Genomic DNA, 24095 nt, shown 5'->3' on the forward strand with positions numbered 1-24095 from the left:
TGTTGTTTCTCTGTCTCCTGCACTGCTGGCTGTATATTGGAAGCTGCAGAAACCAATGAAGGCTTTATTGTGGGACAAAATTTGAACCTTTACGTGGTGAGTTTTTTTTTTTTTTTTGGGGGTGGGTAAAGAGAGTAATCCTGTGACTAGAACTTGTTTTCCTTTTCCTTTTCCTTTTCTTTTTCTGAATTTAACTTGACTAAAACTTCTGAGTTGATAATGTTGACACCTCTCGTATTCTGAGTCTGATATAATTGGAAAACTCAAGTGTCCACACAAGTAGAAATACATAATACTGCAAAGATTTACAGAGACATTATTTGCAGCATTAAAAAAAAACAGCATCCATATAATAGTAGATCGCTGTGAACAGGTCTGTATTGTTTGTCAATCCGGTGGTTAGATCAATGTGCACACAAGATTGAGATATGATTCCGTTTGTTGATTGGTGCCCTAATAAGTCCTTCCTGACTGGCCATGCGTAATTTTTAGATGGATCTTCCAAACATATTAATGTTCCCTTCTACAGTGTTCACTGGGATAGCGTGCATTGCTGATTGCCCTTCTGTGAGGAGGTTTTGTTTTTCTTTAAAAGTAGTTTAGTAATAGCTTGTAATCGGATCCAAAAGTTCAGTACTGGAATTTCTTCAGAGCAACATTATTGAGATAAGCACCTTGCTGTAATCGGGCCTCGACTGCCTGTTGTTGTACTTGTAAAATCATCTCCCCGCTACAGCTGCAAAATACTCATAACTTGCGTGTGCCCTATTGGAGCAACAGCAAAGCAGTGCTGTGCCGCTGCTCTCCACTCGACGCCAATTTTCTCTTTCTTCAACAAACTTGCTTTTAAAACATTTGCTTTCCAGGATAATTAATTTGCAAAATCTCCTCACATATATCGGCACCCACTCTCTATACACTCACTCACCCCTGGAACGGCAGTGAAATTATTGGTGCCTACAGGCAGGCTCACCCGGCTAAAACCCAGGTAAAACTGACAGGTCTGCAATTCCCTTGGGCAAACTCTCAATCTTTCTCAGCAGCCCTAGCCGGTTGTTGCGAACTCTCTCGTCTTCCTGTACATGATATACACCATCAGTAAGGAACACAGCAAGGGTAGTCATCATCAGCAACAACAAAAGTTTTTCAAGGGCATTTCAAACTCACCGCCATGACAAAGACACCATTGAAGAAATCTTCTAGGGGTTGAATCAGGAGAAGAGAAGCATCCGCAAAGGTCTTAATATCAACACCTACAGGATGGGTTGTTGGATACAGCACAGGTAATCAGACATAATGCAGAGAGGCAAGCCATTCACGACAAAAATGAAACTGAAAAACGTGTACCAGGATGGATCTTATCAGCAACCTCCAAGTAGGCGCTCCACAAAACTTTTTCTTCATCTTTCTCGAATACACTTGGGTCAATCTACACATAAAATCAGAGTCAGGAGAGAAATACTGCACCAATAATGAGTACTCATGACTGGTGATGGGCTAGTTGCGAGTAAAAACTTCGCTGTAATTTGAACTGAACTCGTAGTTTATGATGGTATACATGTTTAAGCCAGTACCTCCAAAACAGACTCGATTTCTTTTCCACGGATGATCCTTGTTGGCCTTGAATACGCTTCAATAACTTTTGGAAAAGTGTCCGTTCTTGAAAATGCTTCCATCTGCAAGTGTCCACACAACAAAAACTATAGAGTACTCGGAAGAACTGTAGAATCTTTGGGGCGGATTGGTGAGGGGCACATAACATCTTACTTCAGTTGCTGTTTGTGCTGCTAGATAAGGGCAGTTTGCACGCTCCATAAGCACTGAACGGACTATCTCGCAGTTAATTCCCTCATCCACCTGATGGCAATGACAAGAATAGATGCCACTTTGAAAAAGGCAATGGATTCCATCGACCAAAAGTTTGATTACATGGAGCAAAATGAGTTTTAAATGAAATGCAGATGTATCAGTTCAAAATGTTAATCCTATTCAAATAAATGACCAGCACAGCAGTTGGAGAAATAATGACAACCATCCAAAATTTTTTTGTTTTCCATGGTAAATGTACCAGTGTGTGTACCAGTGTATCTCTATCCCTAGCTAACACCCAAAATGAAAAATCCTAATATGTGTATATAACTCAATTGTCATTAAAGATCAAGATAATATGTACCAGAAGTTGTTCCAGTCTCCTTGTGACGAATTGTACTGCCTAAAAAGGATTTTGAAAATAAATCTGTCAGGAACCATATACTAAATGAACATAAGTACATAAACATTATCTGAAATGCATACTGACCTCATCTATAACATTAGTCTCTATTTCTATGGGTTGCACCCCAGCCAATAAGGTGAGAGCTCGCCTGAGGTCAAAGCTCTTCTTGTTCTCAACCAATATTTGGACCTAGATAAAATACGTGTGAGAAAGTTTCATGTGATGATAATTGGGAAAGTTTTATGTGATGGTAATTGGGCTTTTTCTAACTCCCTTACCAGTCCATAAGAGACCCTTCGAAGTCCAAATGGGTCATTGGTAGAACTTGGCTGGCATCCAGCTCCAAACAATCCAACTAGGCTATCCAATCTGTGAAACAAATGAGAAAAGGGTAGCAGCTTCTCTAGCTTGAATAAATTCTTGGACAAATGAAATGCAGTACTACCCGGAAAGTTGCCACAAAATTTCTGTGCGCTAACAGAATTAACAAATGAAACGCAGAAGTTATTTTTTCATGTTGAGACTGAGTGGGCTACATTTGTGTGCACAAGTACCTATCAGCAACCGCAAGGACTATACCAGCATCTGTTCTTGGAAACACATCACCTGAAGACCGAGGAAGTGTTATCTCAAATAGTGCTTCTGCAATCTTTGACATGAATATGTAATCAGCCAAAATGGACAGAATGCTAAGACAAGTTGGTACCAAATTACCACATTAAAAAAGAATCACAACCTCTTCAGGGATGCCATCTCTCAAAGCATAATGGCGTGCCATAATTCCAGCAAGTGAAGTAAATTCTGTGACAATAGAAGTGGCAAGATCTGACATAGCCAATGCAGCCGCATCTTTGATAATTGGGATCATTCTCTCATTTATTCCGAGAATAAGGGCCAATTCAGCAACAGTATTCTCAACACGTGTCATTTTATCGAGCATTGTGCCAAGTTTTTCCTATTCAATTAGGATGTAATTATTATGAAAGACAAACATTACAGAAGAAATAGCGTAAGAATTAAGGACAGTATACTTACATGAAAAAGAATGCCACTAAGCTGGCCTTGGAATTCAGAAAATTTCTTTTGTGTATCCATCTTATAAAAAAATTTGGCGTCCTCATACCTTGCCCTGCATTGTACGACAATTCAGAATCTAAAGCTGACTAAAGTAGTAAAGTCCTCTAATCAAACAAAAAATCCAGAGGGCACAGAAAGAACACTTCAATCATAATGCTGTTTAGTTGACTATGGCGATTGTTGTTCATGCAAAGAACTTGACTTTGCAATGCATGCCACAACTTGTTTATAAAATCATCATAGGGCCTTTCAATAACCTGAGAACAGCTTCATTCCCTTTGCGGACAACTTCCTCGCTAATTGCACCATTGGCAACCTAAGGGAAAAGTGAGTTAAACAAAAGGGTAAAAAGGCATTACTCAATTGTCAAATATATGATGGAGGAAAATCTCTCACAGCAACAAAATAAGGTAGCAGATCGCCTGTGGACTTGGAGATTACAGCAAAATACTTCTGGTGTTTCTGCATAACCTGTAGTTGCAATTCTGATTAAAAAAATGCAGCACATTACAAGGCATTATATTTCTAAACAAGGTTACATGTTAGCAGGCTTATAATTTTGGTCACTGAATTGTCAAGAATTGAAGAAAAAAAGTTAGCTTCTACGCATCCACAATAAAAGGCTGAACATACCGTAATCAGTACATCTTTCGGAAGTTCTAAGAAGGAATCATCATATCGACCAAGGATGGGCACAGGCGCCTCCACAAGATTGACAACCTGCATAATGTGGTTTGAAATTACACTTTTTGACAATAAAAATTAAGATAAAAAAATAAAAAATGGAATAAAAGGATATCTACCTCCTGCAGCAAGCTATCAGGCGCAACAAAATCGCCACCAACACCTTCAGCCAATACAGTAGAGGCATGCAAGACTTTTTCCTTCCGCTCCTGCAGTAGAATATTTTATGAAACTTTATTACAGTAACATCTGGAGTGCTGAGCACTTGAAAAATTATGAATGAATCCATTTAGCCTTTTCCCTGCTTCATGCAGGCTACTAAAGCTGACAAAGATCAAAAGTTCAAATCCATACTTTAATGACAAATATTGCGTGAGATTGAGATTTGACGTTAAGAAACCTCCAAACAAAACATTACTTTGTTAATAAAAAAATTAAAAATGAGTTTGTGGATCACTTAAGTGTGTATGAACAACCTATATGCACTCATCTCACCTGCATATTAATCAAGATCCCAGTTTTTTCCACACTACGTAAATATGATTCTGCAGTTTCCACCTGAAATTGGAGAAAAAATTCGGATTACTTCCATGGTACATATGATGAGCTGGTAGTATGCTGCTTTAGTTATTTTATTTATGTACAATACAAGAGAAAGGGAAGATGTCAGAAAAGAATCTTTTATGTATTGTTTGCTGAAATACAATGTATAATATCATAAAAGTTTAGTTTATGCAGCAACATTCTTACTCAAGACAACCATCAAGATAGAAGTAACAAAAGAAGCAAAATAGATGAAATATACAAACAAGCAATCCAATTAGTACCTTAAAATTAGCCAAAGAAGAGTTACGAAGGCCACATGACTGATTCCCACTGCCAACGCAAACCTTGTTTGTTAATTGATAGAAACAAGAATGCTCAAAATTTATGACAAAACAAGATCGAGAACTAATACAAAATGTAGTACCTTGAGATACCAGCAAAATAAAATGGCACAACAAAATCGCCATGAAGTGCCAGGATCCAGCGTATTGGACGACTAAAAACAATCTGCGAGTGAAATAATCTAGAGTGAGTGGCATGCACATTGATCTTGTAATGGGATCTGTAAAGCTCATTGCCCAAATTAAAGAAGTAACTATTGTCCTCACCACAGAAAAGCAAAGAAGTAACTATAGTTGAGAATTTATCCAAGATTAACCAAAGGTACATAATTATGAAGAAGCATTCATTCTGTATATTACCCTTTTATCTATGTATTATTTTCAGGAAGGGTCCCCCCTAGGTGAAACAACAGAAGAGAACTAGCTACAGCTAAGTTATGAGTTCTGTTGATACAAGTACTCTAACACATATGTAATCAGGTTAATTTGAAACTATAGTGGCATTAGATCATTTGATAGATGACTAGGATTCCTCGAACATAATAGCACATTGGCAGCATAAAGGCCATTCAGGGTACACATACATTGGAGTTCCAGCGCATCGACTTGGGAAATGAGATACCAGAAACAATAGTAGGTATATCTTCAGCTAGGACCTGCAGTTGACATGCTACAATTAAAGGACAGAAGCAGAGAGATACACACTGCAAATAGAAAAGAATATGCGAAGCCACACATGTCGAGTCAGGTACTGGAAGACACGGACTCTGAACACAGTACTTAATAATTAAGTAATTAATTATTGCTAAGCATCGATTTTTTTTTAACGCAATGGCAGGAGCTCTGCCTTTCAATTAAGATAGGGAAAGATAGTTTATGTACAAGCAAGGACACTCCACATAAGGGTTTCAAGCCCCCCGAAGCAGGTAAAGGAGGGAAACACACGCCCCAATGGGGGAACAACAACTAAATATAAGCGAGTGCTCTCTTCCTTTGCTCTATGTCTTTCTTTATCCTTGCGGCTACTTGCGGCACCGTTTCTATCTTGTTGTTGAAAATTCTCCTATTTCTCTCTTTCCAAATATTCCAAAAGGTGTAGATTACTACCCTGTTAAGTCGTCTACGTTCAGATCTTGGCACTTTCCTTGCCACCTCTTCCCACCATGCCCTGATATGGATGGGGTCTGCCTAGGGTTGCTGTTGCAGTTGAGTGAAGTTTTCCCAAGAGAGGATTTGATCCCAAACCGCCTTAGCAAAAGGGCAACATAGGCATAGGTGGAGACCGGTTTCTAAGGGACCGTTGCACAGCACGCAGTGTTGTTGGTGTGGCCACCCTCTCTTTTATAGGTTTTGCGCCGTAAAAATTTTATCTTGCACTAAAATCCAGGCGAAGATCTTGCATTTGTTCTCCACGTGCGCTTTCCAAATCAATTCCGTACGGAAGGGGACGAGCGAGCCTTTGAATTGAATTCTGTAAGCTGAGCGGGTGGAGTAAATCCCATCCTGGGTCCATCGCCAGATGATGGTGTCCTGGACGCCCTGTTGTAGGTGCACATCCTGTATTCGTATCCAAAGGGACACAAACTCCTCTATGTGGACAGCCGAGGTGATTTTCCTTCCTAGCGAGCAGCATCCAATTGTTGTTCCGGAGCTCTTGTTGCACCGTTCGGTTTCTCCTTGAAACAAGGCGAAACAAGTTCGGGGCTAGGTACCTAGGAGCTTGTCCATCAAGCCAATTATGGTGCCAAAACTTAGTCTTTGCACCATCCCCCAAAGTTATAATGATTGAGGAGTTGAAGAGGAGACGATCATCATCAGTACATGGAAGCTCTGAGCCGCTCCAAGACTTGGAGTTGTCCACCTATTCTTGCCAAAGCCAGCGCAACCGGAGGGCTCTCCCAAATCTATCAAGGTCAGGAATGCCTAAACCACCAAGGTCTTTTGGTCTATTAACTGTTGGCCAGTTAACCAGGCAGTGTCCATCATTGGCATTCTCCTCCCCCTTCCATAAGAAAGATCTCCTGATTTTGTCCCATGCCGCCAAGGGAAACACCGTGAGGTGGTAGGTTGGCATGGAGGAGAGGACAGAAGTTACTAGAGTGAGGCGTCTTGCTTTGTTTAGCCATCTTCCTTTCCATTTGGGTAACATTTGTCCAATACGCTCAATGAGAGGTTGCATATGGACCTTTTGCAGTGATCTGATGTGGAGTTGTAGCCCCAAATATTTGCATGGGAAGTCCCCTCTACTACCGGTGAAGGGTGATAGGACTTGGTCTAGGTCGACGTTTCCACAACTGATTGGATGCACTGAGCTCTTTTCTAGATTAATATGGAGTCCCGAGAATGTGCCAAAAGCCTGTAGGATGATTTTGATGGCTTCTACATCGTCTTTTATTGGATTGATGAAAATAGCCGCATCGTCTGCATACATAGAGGTTCTCCATTTTGCCGCCGTGATGGGTAAGGGGGTGAGTATCCCATGTTGGGTTGCTTGGTCAAGCAATCGTTGAGGCGGGTCCATAGCTAGGATGAAGAGCATGGGTGAAAGCGGATCTCCCTGCCGGACGCCTCTGGCATGGCTAAAAGTGGCTCCTTGCCGCCCATTAAGCAAGGCTGTCGAGGTGGATGTACGTAGGAGAATAGAGATCCATTCACGCCAGCAGCGGTCCGAAGCCCAGAGCCTGCAGAATCTCAAGCAAATACCCCCAATTTACCGTGTCAAAAGCTTTGTGGATATCTAGTTTCATGAACAAAGCTAGTATCTTCTGCCTGTGTAGCCTTTGTACTACTTCCTGGACGTAAAGAAAATTATCATGGATGCTTCTCTTTTTTATAAATGCGCTCTGGCAGTTGGAGACGAGGGAGTTCAGTCGAGGGGCAAGTCTGTTAGCTAACACTTTGGAGAAGATCTTTGCAATGCTATGAACGAGGCTGATGGATCTAAAATCTGTAACTCTTGTTGCATCCGTTTTTTTGGGTAGAAGGATGATGCAAGCCGAGTTTAGCCATTCAAAATCCTGGGCATTCAATGTGAATAGGCTGTTCATGGCTGCCATAACATCCTCTTTTTCCCAACAAGCTTTGAAGAAGGCACCCGTGAAGCCATCTGGGCCTGGCGCTTTGTCGGACGGCATGGAATTTATAGTATTTTTTACCTCATCATGGGAGAAAGGCACCTCCAAATCGGAGAGATCATGTTGATTGTAGCCAAGGGATTGCCAATTGACTGTCGAAGTTCTCGGAACCATGGAGCCAATGTGATTTTTAAAATAATCTCGTATCACCTTTTCTTTTTCTTCATGAGCAACCGCAATCCCCGCATCCGTATGTAGACTATGTATGTAATTCTTTCTCCGGCGTGCACTGGCTCTACTGTGGAAAAATTTGGTGTTAGCATCTCCACAACTGAATGTATGTGAGCCTCGATTTCTGTCCTGATTCTTGATTTTTCAATGGCTGCGAGCCCCGTGCTACGGGCTTTGAGGCGCCGACATAGGTCAAGCTCCATGCCAGTGAGCAACCTATGCTCTTGGGTTGCTTCTAACTGTAACAATACTTCCTTCACTATGGCGAGCTGCAGCTTCGTATCCCCTATTTTATCTTTTTTCCAACGCTTGATTCCTTTTGCCACACGCGCCATTTTGATATGCAAGCGTTTCATAGGAAGGGTAGAGGCGACCGGCCTATTCCAAATGTTTTGGACAAGATCTTGGAAGCCTTCCATCTTAGTCCAGAAATTTTCGAAGCGAAAGGACGTGTTCTGATGGTGGTCAAGCTCTCCCTGCAGTAGTAGCGGGGTATGGTCCGACATGAGCGATGGAAGGGAATGCAAGAAGCACGCGGGGAAGATCAGTTCCCACTCGGGGGTACATAGTAGTCTATCAATTCTAGTGAGCGTCGGGTTCTCCTGTTGATTACTCCAAGTGAAGCGTCGTCCATTTAGCTTGATTTCTTTGAGCCTCAAATGATCGATCGTCGCTCTAAATGCCCCCATGAGGCGCTGGTTTAGATTGGAATTGTTCTTGAGCCATAACTCTCCAGGAGAAAACTGTCGGTTGTCTTGAGCGATCTCGAACTGATGCAAAATTTCTCTTGCCAAGGCAAGCTGAAAGCTAACTTGGCCCACCGCCTTACCACTCCAACTCTGCAGGCCCCTAGTAACAGCTTTAAACTTCTTGTTTAGAGTTATAAAAGGGCACTGGCCAGCAGGGGTTGAAGCCCACGCTGAACCCATCGAGTTTGGTCCAAAAGGACTCAAAGTGAAATCTGGGTCGTCCTGATCTATTATCTTGGAGGCCCAGCAGAAGAGGGCAATGATTACTCTGAAGCAAGGAGTTGGGAAATTTCTCCTCCTAGTCGACTGAGCATAGCACTCGATCCAATTTTACCAAGGTTGGAGAGTTTTGCTGGTTTGACCACGTGTACTTGCGACCATGCAGGGGTATCTCTTTGAGAGCCAAATCATTGATGAACCTTCTGAAACGACCCTCATTGCCCTATTATAATTAGCATTATTCTTGTCCTCATCTCTGTAGATTAGATTAAAATCCCCAGCCACCAGTCCCACCACCCATGGTCCCGGACATGCTGCACGAATATCCCTTAACTCCTGCAGAAACTGAATTTTGTCGTCATTGCCTTGGGGTCCATACACACTGGTCAACCACCATGACTGCCCATTTTCTGTAGAGAACTGAACTGTTATGCTGTGGTTGTCAACCCGCCGAGCTAGAGAAACTCCAATATGCTGTCTCCAAGCGAGCAAGATTCCTCCACTGGCTCCAACAGAAGGAGCAGCAATGAAGTCAGAGAAATCCGAGCCTAGACTAGAGAGAATAATTCTGCGAGACATATCTGTGACTTTGGTTTCCTGAATACACAAAATGTCCGACCGAGAGGAATCCACAATAGAGCGTACGGAGTCTTGCCTAGAGGTAGAATTTAGACCCCTAACATTCCAAATTAAAATTTTTGCAGGATCCATAAAAACACATTTGAAGCCGACCAAACATATAACAGAAAGCTATCCCAACATTTCACTGTCAACCCCTTGGCCAAAGTCCTCAGGCAAGGACCACTTGAACAGAGTAGACAGCGCCCGGAGGTGTGAATCAGACAGAGGATGTCTAAACAACTTGGCGTAATCATCCTGAGCTTGTTGGTCAATACCTTCATTTTCGCCGAGGATGTCCAGCGATCGCATTGCCTTCTTCTTTGTCCTTCTGATCAGATCATCCGGCAGAAACTCTGCTGCAGCCCCGGCAACGCATGGCTGTTGGCCTATTATGGCTATTATAGATTGATTACTCTTATAATAGGCAAGGAGATCCGACGGTGGTCATACTTCTATAAACCAACCCTGGGTCCTCCTTGCCTCTATATGTACCCCTGCCTCTTGGCCTCATAATCAATCTACTAATTTCCCATGAAATTCTATTGCTTTCACTTCGCACAAGAAAACATAGCACCTAGTTTATGGAGGTTGACTGATGGTAAATAGGATGGAGCATTTAATCTGTTTAGACATTAGAGTTCGCCATCTGGTACTGACAATTAAAAAAATGGATGACTAGATTAGTATGTTGATCCGAATACAAGCAAGCTGCTCTAAGAAAACCTAGCAAAATGCAACAGATATCATTCTCATTCCAGTGCCAGAAAGTCCATTGTTTATAAACACCACGAATATACGAGGAAGAACTTTTTAACTCTTGAAAACTCTGTTGATCAACTAAGGCCTACTTCAGGTATCCAATACAATCTTCTGTCAAGCAAATATATAGGATAAGAAATAACCTCATCAGCAAAACGAGCAGACTCTCTGACTCTAGCATAGATATATTCTGTTTTACCTGTAAAGTGTGATTTTTTTCATGAAATTTAGGCCTCTTTAACAACAAGAAGAGATAATTAAGAAAAAAGGGGGTTATAAGGGGGAAGCAGTATTATGTGTTATAAGCATAAGGCCTCAACATGGGCATCTGGTAATAAGATATAGGAAGCAGATAATAAATCTGAAAAAGAAACTTCAATTTTCTCTTGATAAAATATGGATTCATCTAATCAATTCAGTACCCTCTATTTCTAGCACTGAATAAGTTTATAGAGAATAAGCAGATGAGAACTAAACTAAAGCTAAGGTTATCCTATAAAATAACTAAATGTAATATCAATGAATGATCTACACAGGTCATCAGCTCTATAGTAAATTCCGTGCTATCAATTCCACATGGTGATTCGAACACAGCAAGCATGAACAAGAAGTGGAGATGACTGTAGGTAGGTAAGTTGGCAACCAATCACAATGAGCAATATAATTATATAAATGGTGCAATGATGAAGATAAACCCAAAAGCTAGAAAGAGAAATTGGCAACTCTAAAAGAAAGTGGCAATTATAAATATTTAAAAGGGAAGAGCTTGTTTTGTATACCACCTATTCTTCTATATAGATGATCGACAGAGACATTATTCTTTCGACAAAATCCCTCAGCGGCCTGGATAGGAACAAAGACAATTATTCTGTAAAAATTCCATCAAAAGAAAATTGTTCTAAGAGGATAAGGTCCTTATCAGCAATGGTAAAAAATGCAGCTTTTGTAAATGATGCTACTCTGTTCCTCCTAATTAAGAACCAAACTAGATTTTATTTTCCACATGCACATATTCATGTTTCAGGCTACAAAAGAGATACAAGAATAAGCAATATCACAACAGCAGAGTATAGCCAAGTTTCTTGTGGATAGCCAACCTTAGTGGGGTTTCCTTCTTCGTCAAATGCCTTCGCAACTGGTGGACCACGTAGTTCAACCTCTACCTCTGTTTGCTTCATACTAAGATTTTCAACAACAATCTGTAAATCAAAGCTGGACTTCTTGCTTCAGATTGGACAAGTGTAGATGTAAAAAAAATAGTGGTCTAATATATTAAGGGTTTTCCATATAACAAACATAACTAAAAGATGCCCACCAAGAAATCACTTCTTTCAAAAATGTTTTCGTGTTCATGTACACCGTTTTAGATATTTCCGTGTGACTAAAATGCACAAACATCCCTAATATACTAAGCAAAGGAAATTTTAATGAGTAAGAAAAGTTCTCCACCATGCAATTGGCTTAGCCATCAGGCAGGTTATCACATTCATTTCTAACTGAACACACACCAAACTGGCTCCTGGTCTCTACTCACAGAAGGAATACAAATATTGCAGATATTTTAGACATTACATGACAGCAATTTCTGATGAAGCTTGAAAGATATGACGGTGTAGAAAAATACATCAAGAAGGCTGGTCAGGAAACTAAATGCGAGATGAAAACTGTCAGGATGATACCGCTAATCTCCTTGGTGTCCAGTAAGTGTGCACTTTCCCATGGGTCAATCTACGTTTCTCCAATGTATTAACTAGAGATTTCTCAAGCTGAAGATCAACAAGCAACAGATCACAAGTCATTACACTATGAAACAAAGTCAGCAAATTCTAGTAAAGAAAAATTTGCAAAGCAAGGGTCATCATGTTCTTTAGATACAAATGGAAAGCCATGTTTACCTGTTCAGTTGCTTCTACGACATCACGGGGTGGCAACTCTTCTGTTCCTATTTCAAGAACAAATGCCCGTGGTTGCACCGGCACTTCCTGAATGGCAGAAACCAAATTTCTAGGTCAAACAACATGTGTTTTGTTTTGTGTAGTCTGCAACACCATATGTGCATTCTTATGTGATTTTCTTCGTAAAAAATACTCAGCGGATAGCAATGTAAATGAACTACCTCTCTACGAGGTTTTTCGGAGACATGAGGATAGATAAGGTTATCCTCTTCGTAAGCACCCAAAGGATGTCCAAGGTTTTCTCGAGTTTCCACCCAAAGCTGAGCACATTGACGAGCAAGGCTGCACAAAGCAGTCAGCAAGATCATAATTTTATTTTGACTTTAATGCAGAAGCTAGATGAAAGAAGAACATTGAACGAACATCAAATAATGTAACATAATAATGAATGGTTAAACACCAAATCAGTTCAATAAGAAAACAATATTAGATGAAGCAATCTTCAATTATGAATCCAAAGCCCATAGCAATGAAGTTGGAAAAGCAATCAAAATATGGGTAGTGAGGAATATTAGAACTTAAAATAAAATGCAGGTTGCTAAACCTCCAAGAAAAAGAAAAACATGGTGATATGGAGATATTTGTTGCTCTAATGGAAATATATAATTTAATTAGGAACAAAGAGGCACTTGAAAGTTTCCATGATACCTGATGAGGTAAGATAGAAAGAAAACAAGGGAAATAGTTCCGCACCTTCGCATGCGACCAAAATATCTTGCACGCTCAGTTACACCAACAAAACCTCTAGAATCTAATATATTGAAAGCATGAGAGGCCTTCAGAACCTGATCATACCTAGTTCATTGCAAATCAAGAGCCAACTTGTCAATGTTATCACTTAATTGCTTGTGATCCAAAAGAGACGGTATAAAATCATTCAAGCATACGCCGGAATTGGCAGCCCCAGTGATAACAAAGAGCGAGCCTCTTCTTCAAAATTGTCAAAGTGCTTTTGAATGTGACTGACATCTGCATGTTCTAAATAATATGCACTCATCTCCTTCCTGAAGTCAAGAAACCAGAAATAAGGTCCAAAGCTTAAGCACATGACAGAATCAGTATCCATGGTATATAAGAGGAGGAAAATGGAGGGAAAATCTAAAGAAAAAAGAAAAGAAAAGATCTGCATAGCATCGAAAAACAGTCAAGAAAAAAGCATACTCGTTCTCAAGGAACAGTTCTCCATATGTAATTCCTTCCGTGTATAGTATATTCTTGAAATGATCAACTCCCTGTCACAGCATCTAAATTAAAGTAAGGTCAGCTTTTTCAAAGGTCATGCTACCCAGCATAGTATGGTAGAAATGATCTCAATGGAGAAGTTAGTATCACAGTTGTTGTGCTATAGACATACAGGAGTCAAGGATCAATAATCAACAAAATCAAGGAATTATGTTTACAATTCTATCCAGGAAGAAAGAATGCTAATAAGCACTGTATATGTATGACTCATACAAGACGAGTACAAAATAATTACTGGGCCTACCTGAAGTGACATGAGGATACGCTCAAGTCCATATGTTATTTCAACAGAAACCGGCTGCAATGGAAGGCTTCCTGACTGCAACAATTGAGATACAAAAAAAAGGTACAGGGATTAGACAGGAATAGGACCTGAAAACTTTTAGTACATGAAGTGACGATGCAAAATCATCTAGTTTCTCATAGGTCATCTAGTTCTGAATAAATAAAGTTTCGTTTTTTTATGCTATTTTATTCTTGGTGCAGATCACATAGTTCCTCCTGGATGGTCTAGTTTTCTTTTCTTTTCTTAAAAAATCTAATAAGTCCACTGTCACTTGGTCTGATTTGCATTCCTTGTCTACATCCTAAATATGCAGATGAAACAGCTGTGTGGTCCCCAGTTTGATTTTAGCAAGAGTCATGAAGTGATACATAGTACTATTTAATTAGTTGTACCTGCTGAAAATATGTGAACTGTGTGATTTCCATGCCATCCATCCAAACCTCCCAGCCCAGTCCCCAAGCACCAAGAACCTATCATGAATAAGAAGAAATTCGTTGGAGTTTACTTAGCCAGGACAACATGTGCTGGCATAAAAAAAAAGAACACTGGAAAGAAGGTAGAAATTCACCGGACTCTCCCAGTTGTCTTCAACAAAGCGGATGTCATGTTCACAGATGTTGATACCTGTGAGAAAAACAACTCAACCAATCACTGACTCCATTTATATTCGTTAAAAATGTGATTAGAGGGAAACATAGAACATCATAATGTACCAGTTGGGACTTTCATTAATTAATACCCAAAAGTAAAAACATTTATCACATTAGTGTTCCTTGGTTGTTGTACAAAGCGTCTAGTAGAACTGAAGGCAGATAATATTATTTAGCAATACCTATTGCTGAAAGGCTGTGCAGAAAGAGATCTTGCGAATTTCCAGGATCAGGCTTCAGAATTACCTATTCATAGGAATGATTAAATTCCTTGAATCAGGCACCGGTAACAGTTTGGCCAATCAAATAAAATAAGATGGGAAAAAAAGGAGCAAAACTTGAGTCAACCTGAAACTGAGTATGGCGCTGAAGCCTATTGGGATTGTCCCCATAGCGACTATCATCTGGTCTTATACTTGGCTCCACGTAACTTGAGGATCAAAATTGGAGAAAAAATACAGTACAACAAAAAGAAAAGAAAAAAAGCAAAGGAAGATGGAGTTAGCACTGTAGCCTTTGTATATACTGCCGTTCATATAGAGCATCACATGTCAGTGTTTTGAGATTACAGGAATTATTATTATATATAATAAGGAAATTATTGTAAGCCATAATTTGTGGAGCGCAATGAGGAGAAATTAGACGGCGGCGCATAAACAAAAGGGGTGGGACTGTGGGAGTTGAGTTGATAAATACTACTAGTAGTGGTCAGGATGAGGGGTGAGAAGGCGAGCTTACGCGACGTTCCATGGCTCAGGACCTAAGACTCTAAGAAATGTGAGAGGATTCATTGTGCCTGCTCCGACCTGGATTCGATGTGGATGAAAAAACAACGTTATTACCTACTAGTAAGGGTCGGGGTAAGTAACAATGCTGAAGAATACGCATGTAACTAAAGCAGGTTACCTCGGTGTTGCTACACTGCATGACGGCGCATCCTACGGAGGCCCAGTACTCCTGTGGAAATGGAATTGGAATTGAAGAGGGATCAGACGTCACTCAGAGGAGAGAGGAGATGGGTGGTTTTGAATTTGATTAGTGGGGAGGGGAAGGGAGCAGCGGGCGAAACGAACCTGGAGACGCTGGATGGCCTGCTGGAAGGTGAGGACGGAGGAAGCGGAAGAGCCCCGTTGGTTGGCAGCAGACACGGCGGAGGAGGAGGTGGAGGCGTCGCCGTCTGCTGCGGCAGGAGCAGAAGAAGATAGGGGGAGGCGAGGGCGAGGGCGTCGGCGTCTGCGGTGGCGAGGAGGACAGAAGCGGGTGGAGGCTGGAGGAGGCAAAGTGGCGGGCGCCGTTAGTAGCGGGGCGTGCCGGCGGGCGGCGGTGGGTGAGAGGAGGGGAGGCGGAGGAGCCATCATCAAGAAGCCACTTGCCAGGTGGAGGTAGAAGAGGAGGATAAGGGAGGGAGGAGACAGATAAGATGGCTGGTGGAGGTGGGGTACGTCTTCCCTCTAGTGAAAACGTACTTCGGCTACTTATCTTTCTCTGGAGAGCACCTAGCACTGAGCAGTAGCAGGCTACCACTGAGCAGAAAAGCAGAAACCACCACAGTCCACAGACCACAGGGGTGCATCATACTACAATCTATCTATAATCTATCATCTATAGAATGTAGCTAAGCTAACAACAATCTATAGTATAATAGTAAAAGAAGAGTTGCTATTAGTAAAACTAGTAGTAACAATCTATTGCATGCCTGCACCAATTCAATCCTCGATCCCTCAGTAACACCAGTTCTTCTTTCTACGATACAAATTTGCACTACGTACGCACTCGAGCAGCAGAGAAATGCTGAATCTCTCGCTCGCTCGCTCGCTTATTCAGAGGGGTCACACGCAAATGGCAGCGGACCACATCAGAGAGAAGAGAATTCGTTCAGAGCCTCGAGAGCTTGAGCTGCTGCTGCTTGATGAGGGGCCGGAGGTACTCGTGGTACCCCTCCGGCACCACCGTCTCGTTCAGCGGGTCCTTCCACGCCTCCTCGTACAGCGCCGGGTACACGTCCCCGTCGTACCGCCCCAGCACAGACCCCAGGTAGTGGTCCGTGTAGTTGAACGCATCCACCAGCGCCACAGCGCTCGGCCGCACCTGTGTAATGTGACAAGTCAGCAAGCCGTCAGTTCAGTTCAGTTCAGTTCCTGCTGCCCACTTCTTCACTGGATTTCACTCCATTTCATCGTTTGCCAGCGCTATATATAATATACCTGCGCGTACAGCTTGCCCAGCTGCTCGTTTGCCAGCGCTCCCTGCCTGGGCGTGATGCACCCAGTCACCAGGAAGTCACCCAGGTGCTTGTGGAGGATGTAGAGCGCGTACACGTTGCAGAGGGTCTGCAGCTGTTCCTTCACCCCGTGTCCAGGAATGTCCTGCTGCACCTTCTCGATGAACCTGGGCGACAAGCAACAAGAGTAGCAAATGAATCATCGTTATTTCCTTTCATTTTCTTTTCTGTTCTTTTCTTTTCCAAAAATACGAAAAATGACATGGAAGGAATTGCGCATGCTTCCTCCACATGGTTGTGTACTTGCTACTCACTTGGTCACGATGATCAGCTGGATGTGAGCTACTGCAGCCTCAAGCAAATCTGGGGACCGCTCGTAGAAACCTGCAGGGAATGAGGTCGTCATTGGTAAAGTTGATTAATTTCCATCCAGACTTTACCAGCTATATAAGATTTTTGTTTTCTGCCTGTCTCCCAGACTAATGTGTGTAAAATAAATACTAACCTTCCTCTTGGCTTGCAGCTTGGCTTATGTTCTGGGCACAGTTTACCGCCATCCTGAGCGCTCTTGCTTCAAATGCCTCTTGAATGGCAGCAGGGTTAAGCCAATCTTCGGCTGTTGATAGTCATCAAAACATGGACTATTACCATCACATCACAAAATATATCACCTCCTTAAGAGACAAGGAGACCATACAATGTGTCAGCCTATAATTATGTACCTGAATTGACAGCAGATTTGCATTGCATCAGATACTGTACTTTGCCCATGTACGCCATTGTGCCAACAGGCTGTTTTCCGGATGCCAATTGAGAAACAGTTTTCATTAGAATCCTTGCAACCTGCAGGTACCACCAAAGGCTATTACCACACCATTGACAAAAAACACAATGAAAGAAAAAAAGGGCTTCAATCAAATAAACTACGTGCTAAAAGCATGACAGATGATTGACATCATCACAACTAAGGAATATGAGTAGCATACAAACCTGCAAAAGTAAAACAATGTTGTCTCCTTCGTAAGTGCAAGCAGGAACATAGACGGCAAACAATTCAGGAAGCCCACTGCTGTTCAAGTAACCATGTCCACCACAGAGCTTCCGGCATTCTTCAATTGCATCCTGCGTAACAGAGAGAAATATCCCTTTATACAACAATGAATTGTAAAACTGTCCTTTGTTATATATAGTGACTAGACCATCAGAACATGCATAAGCTTGACCATCAGACCAGAGCCTGCTCTCTTAAAATGGAATGGAGTCAGGCAAGTCAGACAGAAAAATCGTATCTAGTGACAGCCTATGAAACCTGAATTACGAGCTACAATTGAAATACCCAAGAAAGATTTAGTGATATAGACAACATCTGCCCAATTGGTAGTTCAGAACTTCTACAAACCACTTTTATACTACGAGTACTTGGGAATGATCAATATTAACTCAACTCCACTCCAATCATAATTGTATACGAGAGCCAAAGAGGGCTGATGAATATAAACCATTAATAACAAGTAGAACAGCACAAGGGTTACTGAAATTAAACTCAATACATACAGCTGTTACAGATGTTGTCACAGCCTTCAAACCAGCAGTGCATGCATGAGCTTCCTGCAGTGTTGAGAAGTCCTTGGCTTCCAATTTCTGAGTGACATCCGTGTATAGCCAGTTGAGCCAGTCACCCACAAATCTAAATGCATATGCTGAAGCCAGCAATGGAAAGAGTCTGCTCTGTTGAGTCTTGTAATTAAGGACCTGTAATCAGTTTGAATATATTAGTCACCTCTCATTGGTAGCCAGAAGATGCAGAAATATCCATGTACATGTACTCCCTCCGTCCCAAAAAGACTTTACTTCTATCTTTCTCCCAAGTCAAACTATCAATCTTACATTTGATCAAGTTTATAGATAAGGGTATGGACGTTTATCAAACCAAATAGGTATTTGATGCCCGCCTAGTGGATAGATCTCATTTATTAGTTACTTTATATGGTCAGCTCAATTTATGGTTGAGAGCATAGTTTTTTAACAAAATTTCTTCACAATTAACAGAAAAATGAACGAATAATAACGATACGAAATTTATTCAAATATTTAACAGAGAAAGTACCTGAGTCTCAGGGCCACCATCTTGAGAGCCAAACTGCTTTCGGACTGCGCTGTATCGTACAGCAATGCAAACAGCACGGGACAAAGCCTTAGAAGCATCTGCAACAATTGACTGACGAACATAAACCATTGTCCCATACAGCAGCTGCTTTGGAACATTTGAGTGAACATATTTCCCCTCCCTTGTAACTTGTGAAAGCCTAGAAAGCAAGAATATAACCATGTCAAGTTTAAGGAAGGTTAAGACAAGAAAAAAGGGATAAAGTGACAGAATGAAGTATGATGATCCAAATGGACAAACCTCATCAGCATTTGGTCCCTTGGGATGCGCACATGATCAAATCGAAGAACACCATTATCCATACTGTTATATGCACCACTACCAAACTTCCCACCAATATCACCGAGAGTAACACCAGGAAGTGGGGAGTGATCCTCTAAGCTTCGCAGTTGCACAATGAAACCTGGAACACCGACATGCATAAGTCGCAAAGAAAGAGAGTGCATCAATAAAGGCTTCCCAGAAGCAAAACACTACCATGTATGCCATAGTCCTTTCCTTCAGTTATCAACCGAGCGTACACCACTGCATGGGTGGAAGCTTTCCCCAAGCCACCAGGCCACCACTGCCAACAAGAAACATGTAATGAATTGCGGGGCAGCGTCTTCAACAATTTACATCACAAATTGCTAAAGCACTAAAGTAATTTTTAAAAAGGGAAAAGAGCAAATGTTTTAAACAAATCAATAAGGTGGCAGTTGATTCATAGAACTTTACTTTGCTGGACGTGAGAGTTGGACTGTGGATGACAAACTCATCAGTCTTTGGATCGAATGTAGCAGTTGTTTCAAGGCCCTGAACGTTTGAGCCGTGACCAAGTTCCGTCTGAGCATAGCACCCAATTATTTGGAACTTGTAAGCCAGTGGTAACCACTTCTGCTGCTGCTCCTCAGTTCCTTGCCCTTTTATAGCTGGCACGAACATGCCCTGCAAGATCGTATTGTGTCCGTAAGTTAACAAAAGAAGAAGAAGCTTGTACAAAGCAACTATCTGTTGTTCCTTCCATGGCATGAATTTTCTGTGATTGCTATCAAAGGTAAGGCCCTAGTTTTTACAGAAACCCAAGAACCATATGAAGATCGACACACACAATAAAGGCTTGACTGAGGTATGAATAAGAACATATTATTACTAACGGAAAAAGGAATGGATAGACATACCCAATGCAGATCAACATAACCAGGCTGGTCGACATATTGTCTCAACAAATTTGCTTCCTCTTCTGTTAATCGACATCAAGCGAGACATTACATTAGTTTAGAGTGCTGTATGTAGCACAGTTGATCAACGGATCTTTGGTTGTTAGTGGAAATAGATGGGGGTTGATTTGGGACCTGTAAGACGTAGCTCGACGATCCGCTTCCACGCATGGGCTGCTTTTCTCAGAGTGTCCTTGAACAATTCCTTCCTAGAGAGCATGGTCCGGTTATCCTTGCGGAAGACCTACACATATCGAGAACGCAAAGATGTAAGGGGAAGGGGGGATTTAACAGATTGTAATGTCAATCAGATATATATCTTGATGCCTGTAATGGGCTGTATTGAGCTGGGCACACAAAGCAGAGGGTGGGTATTATGTCGATATTAGCCTCTTTAGCATGAAAAAGAAAAAGAAAGATTTTTGTAAGGGAAGAGAAAAGCATGACCGTTACAATCTTCTGTTGCCTTTTTGAACAAAAGGGCATTGTTGAGTATCCAGTTTGAAAGTGGAGACCAAGGTTACTGTAACATGTGATTAATGTTTGGTTACAAATAAATAAAAGATTGTGGTTGGAGTCAACATCGTGAGGTGAGGTGACCATGGCAGGGAGGGAAACAATAAAAAAGCAGGCAGTCAACAGTGGAGCTAAGGATATTCGTAAAATCCTAAATAATGATGTGACCAAAGCTGAATCAAGCGGGTTATCCGAAATCCGTTTGGTTGCTTCCTTTGTTTTCTCCGTTTGGTACCGAGGGAGCGAATGTACGGAAGCAGATGCAAAAGTGGTGTTGCTTTTTACGAAGAAAGAAAGAAGAAGACATAAGTCAGCGGATCAAATCAATCAATCAGAAGGGAACAGATGGTGAGTGTATCCGGAAAAGGCGAAGCATGGATTGGATTGTACTACTGGCTACTGCATATATGGAAGTGAAGTAGGGAAGCACGTGTGCGAGCTACAGCTACAACAGGTAGATGCAAGAAGCAGGCGGGACTTGTCCTCCGATCTGCGTGTCCGGTGAGGTGAGGCGGCGGAATTTGGCGCACTGCAGCCCTGCAGGGTGCAGGGGATGAGGTAGGGGAGCGAGATCCAGACGGGGTGGGGTGGGATTGACCGGCCGGCTTACAGGGTCGGATGCGACGAGGCGTGCCATGCGGTCGGCGACGTGGACGGCGTGGCGTGAGCCGGCCCAGGCGACCTTCATCTCCTCGACGTCGAAGCGCGCGGTGGCCCTCTCGGCGGCGAGGTGGTCCACTTCCGCCATGGCCATCTCTCTCTCTCTCTCTCTTGGGTTCTTGGCTTCGCAGCTGAGTTGTGCTGTGCTGCCACAACTCCTCCCTAATAAAGACCTCAACGCCCTGCAGTATATATATTCTGTTGTTGGGCTACCCGGGTCCCAGTGACGACGTCGAACGGTGGCGCCGCAAGCCGGCGACGAGTTCCTATTATCCTTCTGATTCTGGAAGACGAAGATAGACACGACTGCTACCGACCACATCTCCTGGAGACTGGAGTATGCGCCGCAGCGGATTTGGTTTGGTTTCAGACAGAGAAAAAGGATTCCTTTCCTTTTTACATTATGGCCTCGCTTAGATTAGAAAAAAATTGAACCCGACGAATAGTACCATTTTCGTCTTATTTGGTAAATATTGTCCAATCGTTCATCTCGTGATTTTCAACTAAACTGTGTAATTAGTTATTTTTTTACTTACATTTAATACTCCATACAAGCGGTTAAAAATTAATGTGATGAAGAAAAAGTGAAAAAACTTAAAATTTGGATGGCATCTAAACAAGGCCTATATTTGCATGCATGTGTTTTGTTTTTCACTCGCGTCACATGCGTATTTGACCCACCGCATCCCGCCCGCGTGTGTACTGCCGTTTCGTAGGCCACAGAGATACAGGAATTAATCTATCTCACGTACGTACGTTAACCGGTTTCTATTAGAAAGGTGGACGAGGTGTTCTGTTAGCAAACCTTGTTGTGAGGTCACTAATAAATATAGCTCGGAGATTTATTATGTATTATATAATGATCACATTATCTATTCTAATACGTATTAGAAATAGCCTCTTTAGCATCACTAGATGCACGAACACATACAGTTCTAACTCGCTGTGAGTCCGGATCATGTACGATATAGAGAGGATCGAGAGGCAATTATATTGTGCAAAGTAAAAAAAAAAAAGTAGACAGAAAAATCACCTTGATCGTTTTAATATTATATTAAGTAGTGTATATATTAGAGTCACTCCTATTAGCTTCATCGGCAAATAAATTAACTCACGCTTCGTTCTTTAATACTATTAAGTAGGTCATTCGTTCGGCTAATATTACCTTGGTCGTCACCAAATAAACTAACTCTAGAGTTATCTAAAATTAAAATTTTATATAAAATAGTAATATTTATTAATGAAATTAGTATCATTGAATAACATGAAACATACCTTTTATATTCTACTAATAAAGTTCATCAACATTATAAAAATTAACTCTAAAAGATATTTATTTGGAGATGGAACGGGTAGTTTGGATTCTGATTTTTGAACGAAAGAAGGTTGTAATGACCCACATTTTTAGTAGATAACTAACCATAGATAAGTGGGCCATTAGATTCTCTTAATTACACCAGGCTAGATAATTGATACACATTGACATAAAAATACCCAAATCATATATTCAGACCCACAGAGATTATCACACACGCACACCACAGATCATTCTTTACATGTTCAGGGTACACACTAGGACACACCACTGTGGCAACTATTTCACCCACTCTTGTACTAGTCTATACACCAGTGAACTGCCATGCCCTTCTACAAGGGAGCTAGCCAATCAAGTTGCAGCACTGTACAGCCCTTGACAAGTGAGGTGAATAGGGGAGTAGAATACTAAGGGCGTGTTGGTTTGTTTAGGGTCACGTTAAATGTTTAGACGCTAATAAGAAGTATTAAATATAGATTAATTATAAAACCAATTACATAGATAGATGCTAATTTTTAAGATGAATTTTTTAAGCCTAATTAATACGTATGTTTACTGTAGCACCATATTTTTCAATCATGAACGGATTAGGTTTAAAAGATTTATCTCGCTAATTAGTCGTAAGTTGTGTAATTAGTTTTGTAATTAGTCTATATTTAATACTCTATACATATATCAAATATTCGATGTGATAAGAACTGTAGAAGAAGATGAACGAACCAAACAGGGCCTAATTCGAGAACAAGAAGTGAAGGTGAAAGGAGCGTTTCCCCCATCGTAGTAGCAAACCAGTCCTTGAGTCTCCACTCTAAGTTGAAGCCTACCAAGAGCACCTAGCCTAGTCCTTGCCAGCCATGGAGAACGACATGCGATGAGGGAAAGGGGCTGATCAGTAAGAGAGTCGAGAGAAGTGGCTAGGTGAGGATCAACCAAACAAAGAAGGAGGAGCAGTGTTAGTCAAGATCTGCAAATAGAAGGGGTGCTCGTGAGGGGGCACAAGCCTATGCCTGGAGCTGAAAATCTCCAAGATTAAGGTGAGGTTTCACCTACACATTATAGAGAAGGTTTTCTTTCTTTTCTACAGAGAACACAGAACACATCACAAAGGGATAAATATCTTGGCTGCACTAATTTTGCATATCAAACAAACACTGATAATATGTCCAGATTGCAAGAAAATGATGAACTAGCTGTTACCATAACAAGGTCTAGCATTCTTTTTTTAAGCACAAATATACACATAATACTTCAACCTGGGATAAAACGTTAGCACAAGGAACTTCACATCTAGCAACCCCCAGGCCACAATCTTGAGTTACAGACTAGATGAACTAAGTGTTAGAAATTTAGGTATTTTCATGGTTAATT

At 41.5% G+C, this 24095-nt stretch overlaps 2 protein-coding genes across 4 annotated transcripts; both read right to left on the reverse strand.

The window, feature by feature from the left end:
* Positions 1 to 840: 840 nt before the first annotated feature.
* LOC136534996 (glycine--tRNA ligase, chloroplastic/mitochondrial 2-like) lies at positions 841 to 16161 on the reverse strand. Of its 3 annotated transcripts, none has more exons than XM_066527346.1 (36): positions 15723 to 16161; positions 15556 to 15606; positions 15388 to 15455; positions 14998 to 15079; positions 14832 to 14895; positions 14568 to 14623; positions 14392 to 14469; positions 13958 to 14032; positions 13633 to 13703; positions 13359 to 13475; positions 13165 to 13266; positions 12633 to 12753; positions 12412 to 12498; positions 12196 to 12282; positions 11614 to 11715; positions 11299 to 11359; positions 10660 to 10715; positions 5448 to 5519; positions 4947 to 5029; positions 4804 to 4852; positions 4472 to 4534; positions 4096 to 4185; positions 3926 to 4012; positions 3689 to 3763; positions 3550 to 3608; positions 3251 to 3344; positions 2952 to 3170; positions 2770 to 2864; positions 2494 to 2584; positions 2300 to 2404; positions 2174 to 2212; positions 1768 to 1857; positions 1575 to 1676; positions 1348 to 1429; positions 1168 to 1253; positions 841 to 1076 (listed from the first exon to the last, which is right to left on the reverse strand). In XM_066527346.1, the coding sequence occupies exons 1-36, from the start codon at positions 16005 to 16007 to the stop codon at positions 978 to 980; spliced, it is 3243 nt and encodes a 1080-aa protein (XP_066383443.1). In that variant the 5' UTR covers positions 16008 to 16161; the 3' UTR covers positions 841 to 977. The 3 variants fall into 3 exon arrangements, with proteins under 3 accessions (XP_066383443.1, XP_066383442.1, XP_066383444.1); XM_066527345.1 differs by having other exon boundaries at positions 11296 to 11359; XM_066527347.1 differs by lacking the exon at positions 15388 to 15455 and having other exon boundaries at positions 11296 to 11359; positions 15723 to 15812.
* A 150-nt stretch (positions 16162 to 16311) lies between these two features.
* On the reverse strand, positions 16312 to 21757 carry LOC136534998 (peroxisomal acyl-coenzyme A oxidase 1-like). Its single transcript, XM_066527348.1, has 14 exons — positions 21363 to 21757; positions 20372 to 20480; positions 20198 to 20259; positions 19755 to 19964; positions 19515 to 19602; positions 19278 to 19440; positions 18978 to 19176; positions 18425 to 18622; positions 17861 to 17992; positions 17593 to 17713; positions 17376 to 17486; positions 17185 to 17254; positions 16854 to 17037; positions 16312 to 16737 (listed from the first exon to the last, which is right to left on the reverse strand). Exons 1-14 carry the CDS (start codon positions 21732 to 21734, stop codon positions 16525 to 16527), a joined length of 2232 nt encoding a protein of 743 aa, XP_066383445.1. The 5' UTR covers positions 21735 to 21757; the 3' UTR covers positions 16312 to 16524.
* Between the last annotated feature and the right edge of the window lie 2338 nt (positions 21758 to 24095).

The sequence above is a fragment of the Miscanthus floridulus genome, unplaced genomic scaffold (genome assembly GCF_019320115.1).
Source record: "Miscanthus floridulus cultivar M001 unplaced genomic scaffold, ASM1932011v1 os_2472_1_2, whole genome shotgun sequence".
NCBI lineage: Eukaryota > Viridiplantae > Streptophyta > Magnoliopsida > Poales > Poaceae > Miscanthus > Miscanthus floridulus.

What these genes read in the sequence shown, in the direction of transcription:
- LOC136534996 (XM_066527345.1), bottom strand. Translation starts at nt 16,007, where the DNA reads ATGATGGCTCCTCCGCCTCCCCTCCTCTCACCCACCGCCGCCCGCCGG. An exon ending in TGCTACCTTATTTTGTTGCT is followed by an intron (nt 3,609 to 3,688) that starts GTGAGAGATTTT and finishes CTTTTCCCTTAG; the next exon opens with GTTGCCAATGGTGCAATTAG. An exon ending in GGGAATGAAGCTGTTCTCAG is followed by an intron (nt 3,345 to 3,549) that starts GTTATTGAAAGG and finishes CGTACAATGCAG; the next exon opens with GGCAAGGTATGAGGACGCCA.
- LOC136534998 (XM_066527348.1), bottom strand. Translation starts at nt 21,734, where the DNA reads ATGTGGTCGGTAGCAGTCGTGTCTATCTTCGTCTTCCAGAATCAGAAG. An exon ending in TGACAACATCTGTAACAGCT is followed by an intron (nt 17,993 to 18,424) that starts GTATGTATTGAG and finishes TCTGTTACGCAG; the next exon opens with GATGCAATTGAAGAATGCCG. An exon ending in AGCTGCAAGCCAAGAGGAAG is followed by an intron (nt 17,255 to 17,375) that starts GTTAGTATTTAT and finishes CATTCCCTGCAG; the next exon opens with GTTTCTACGAGCGGTCCCCA.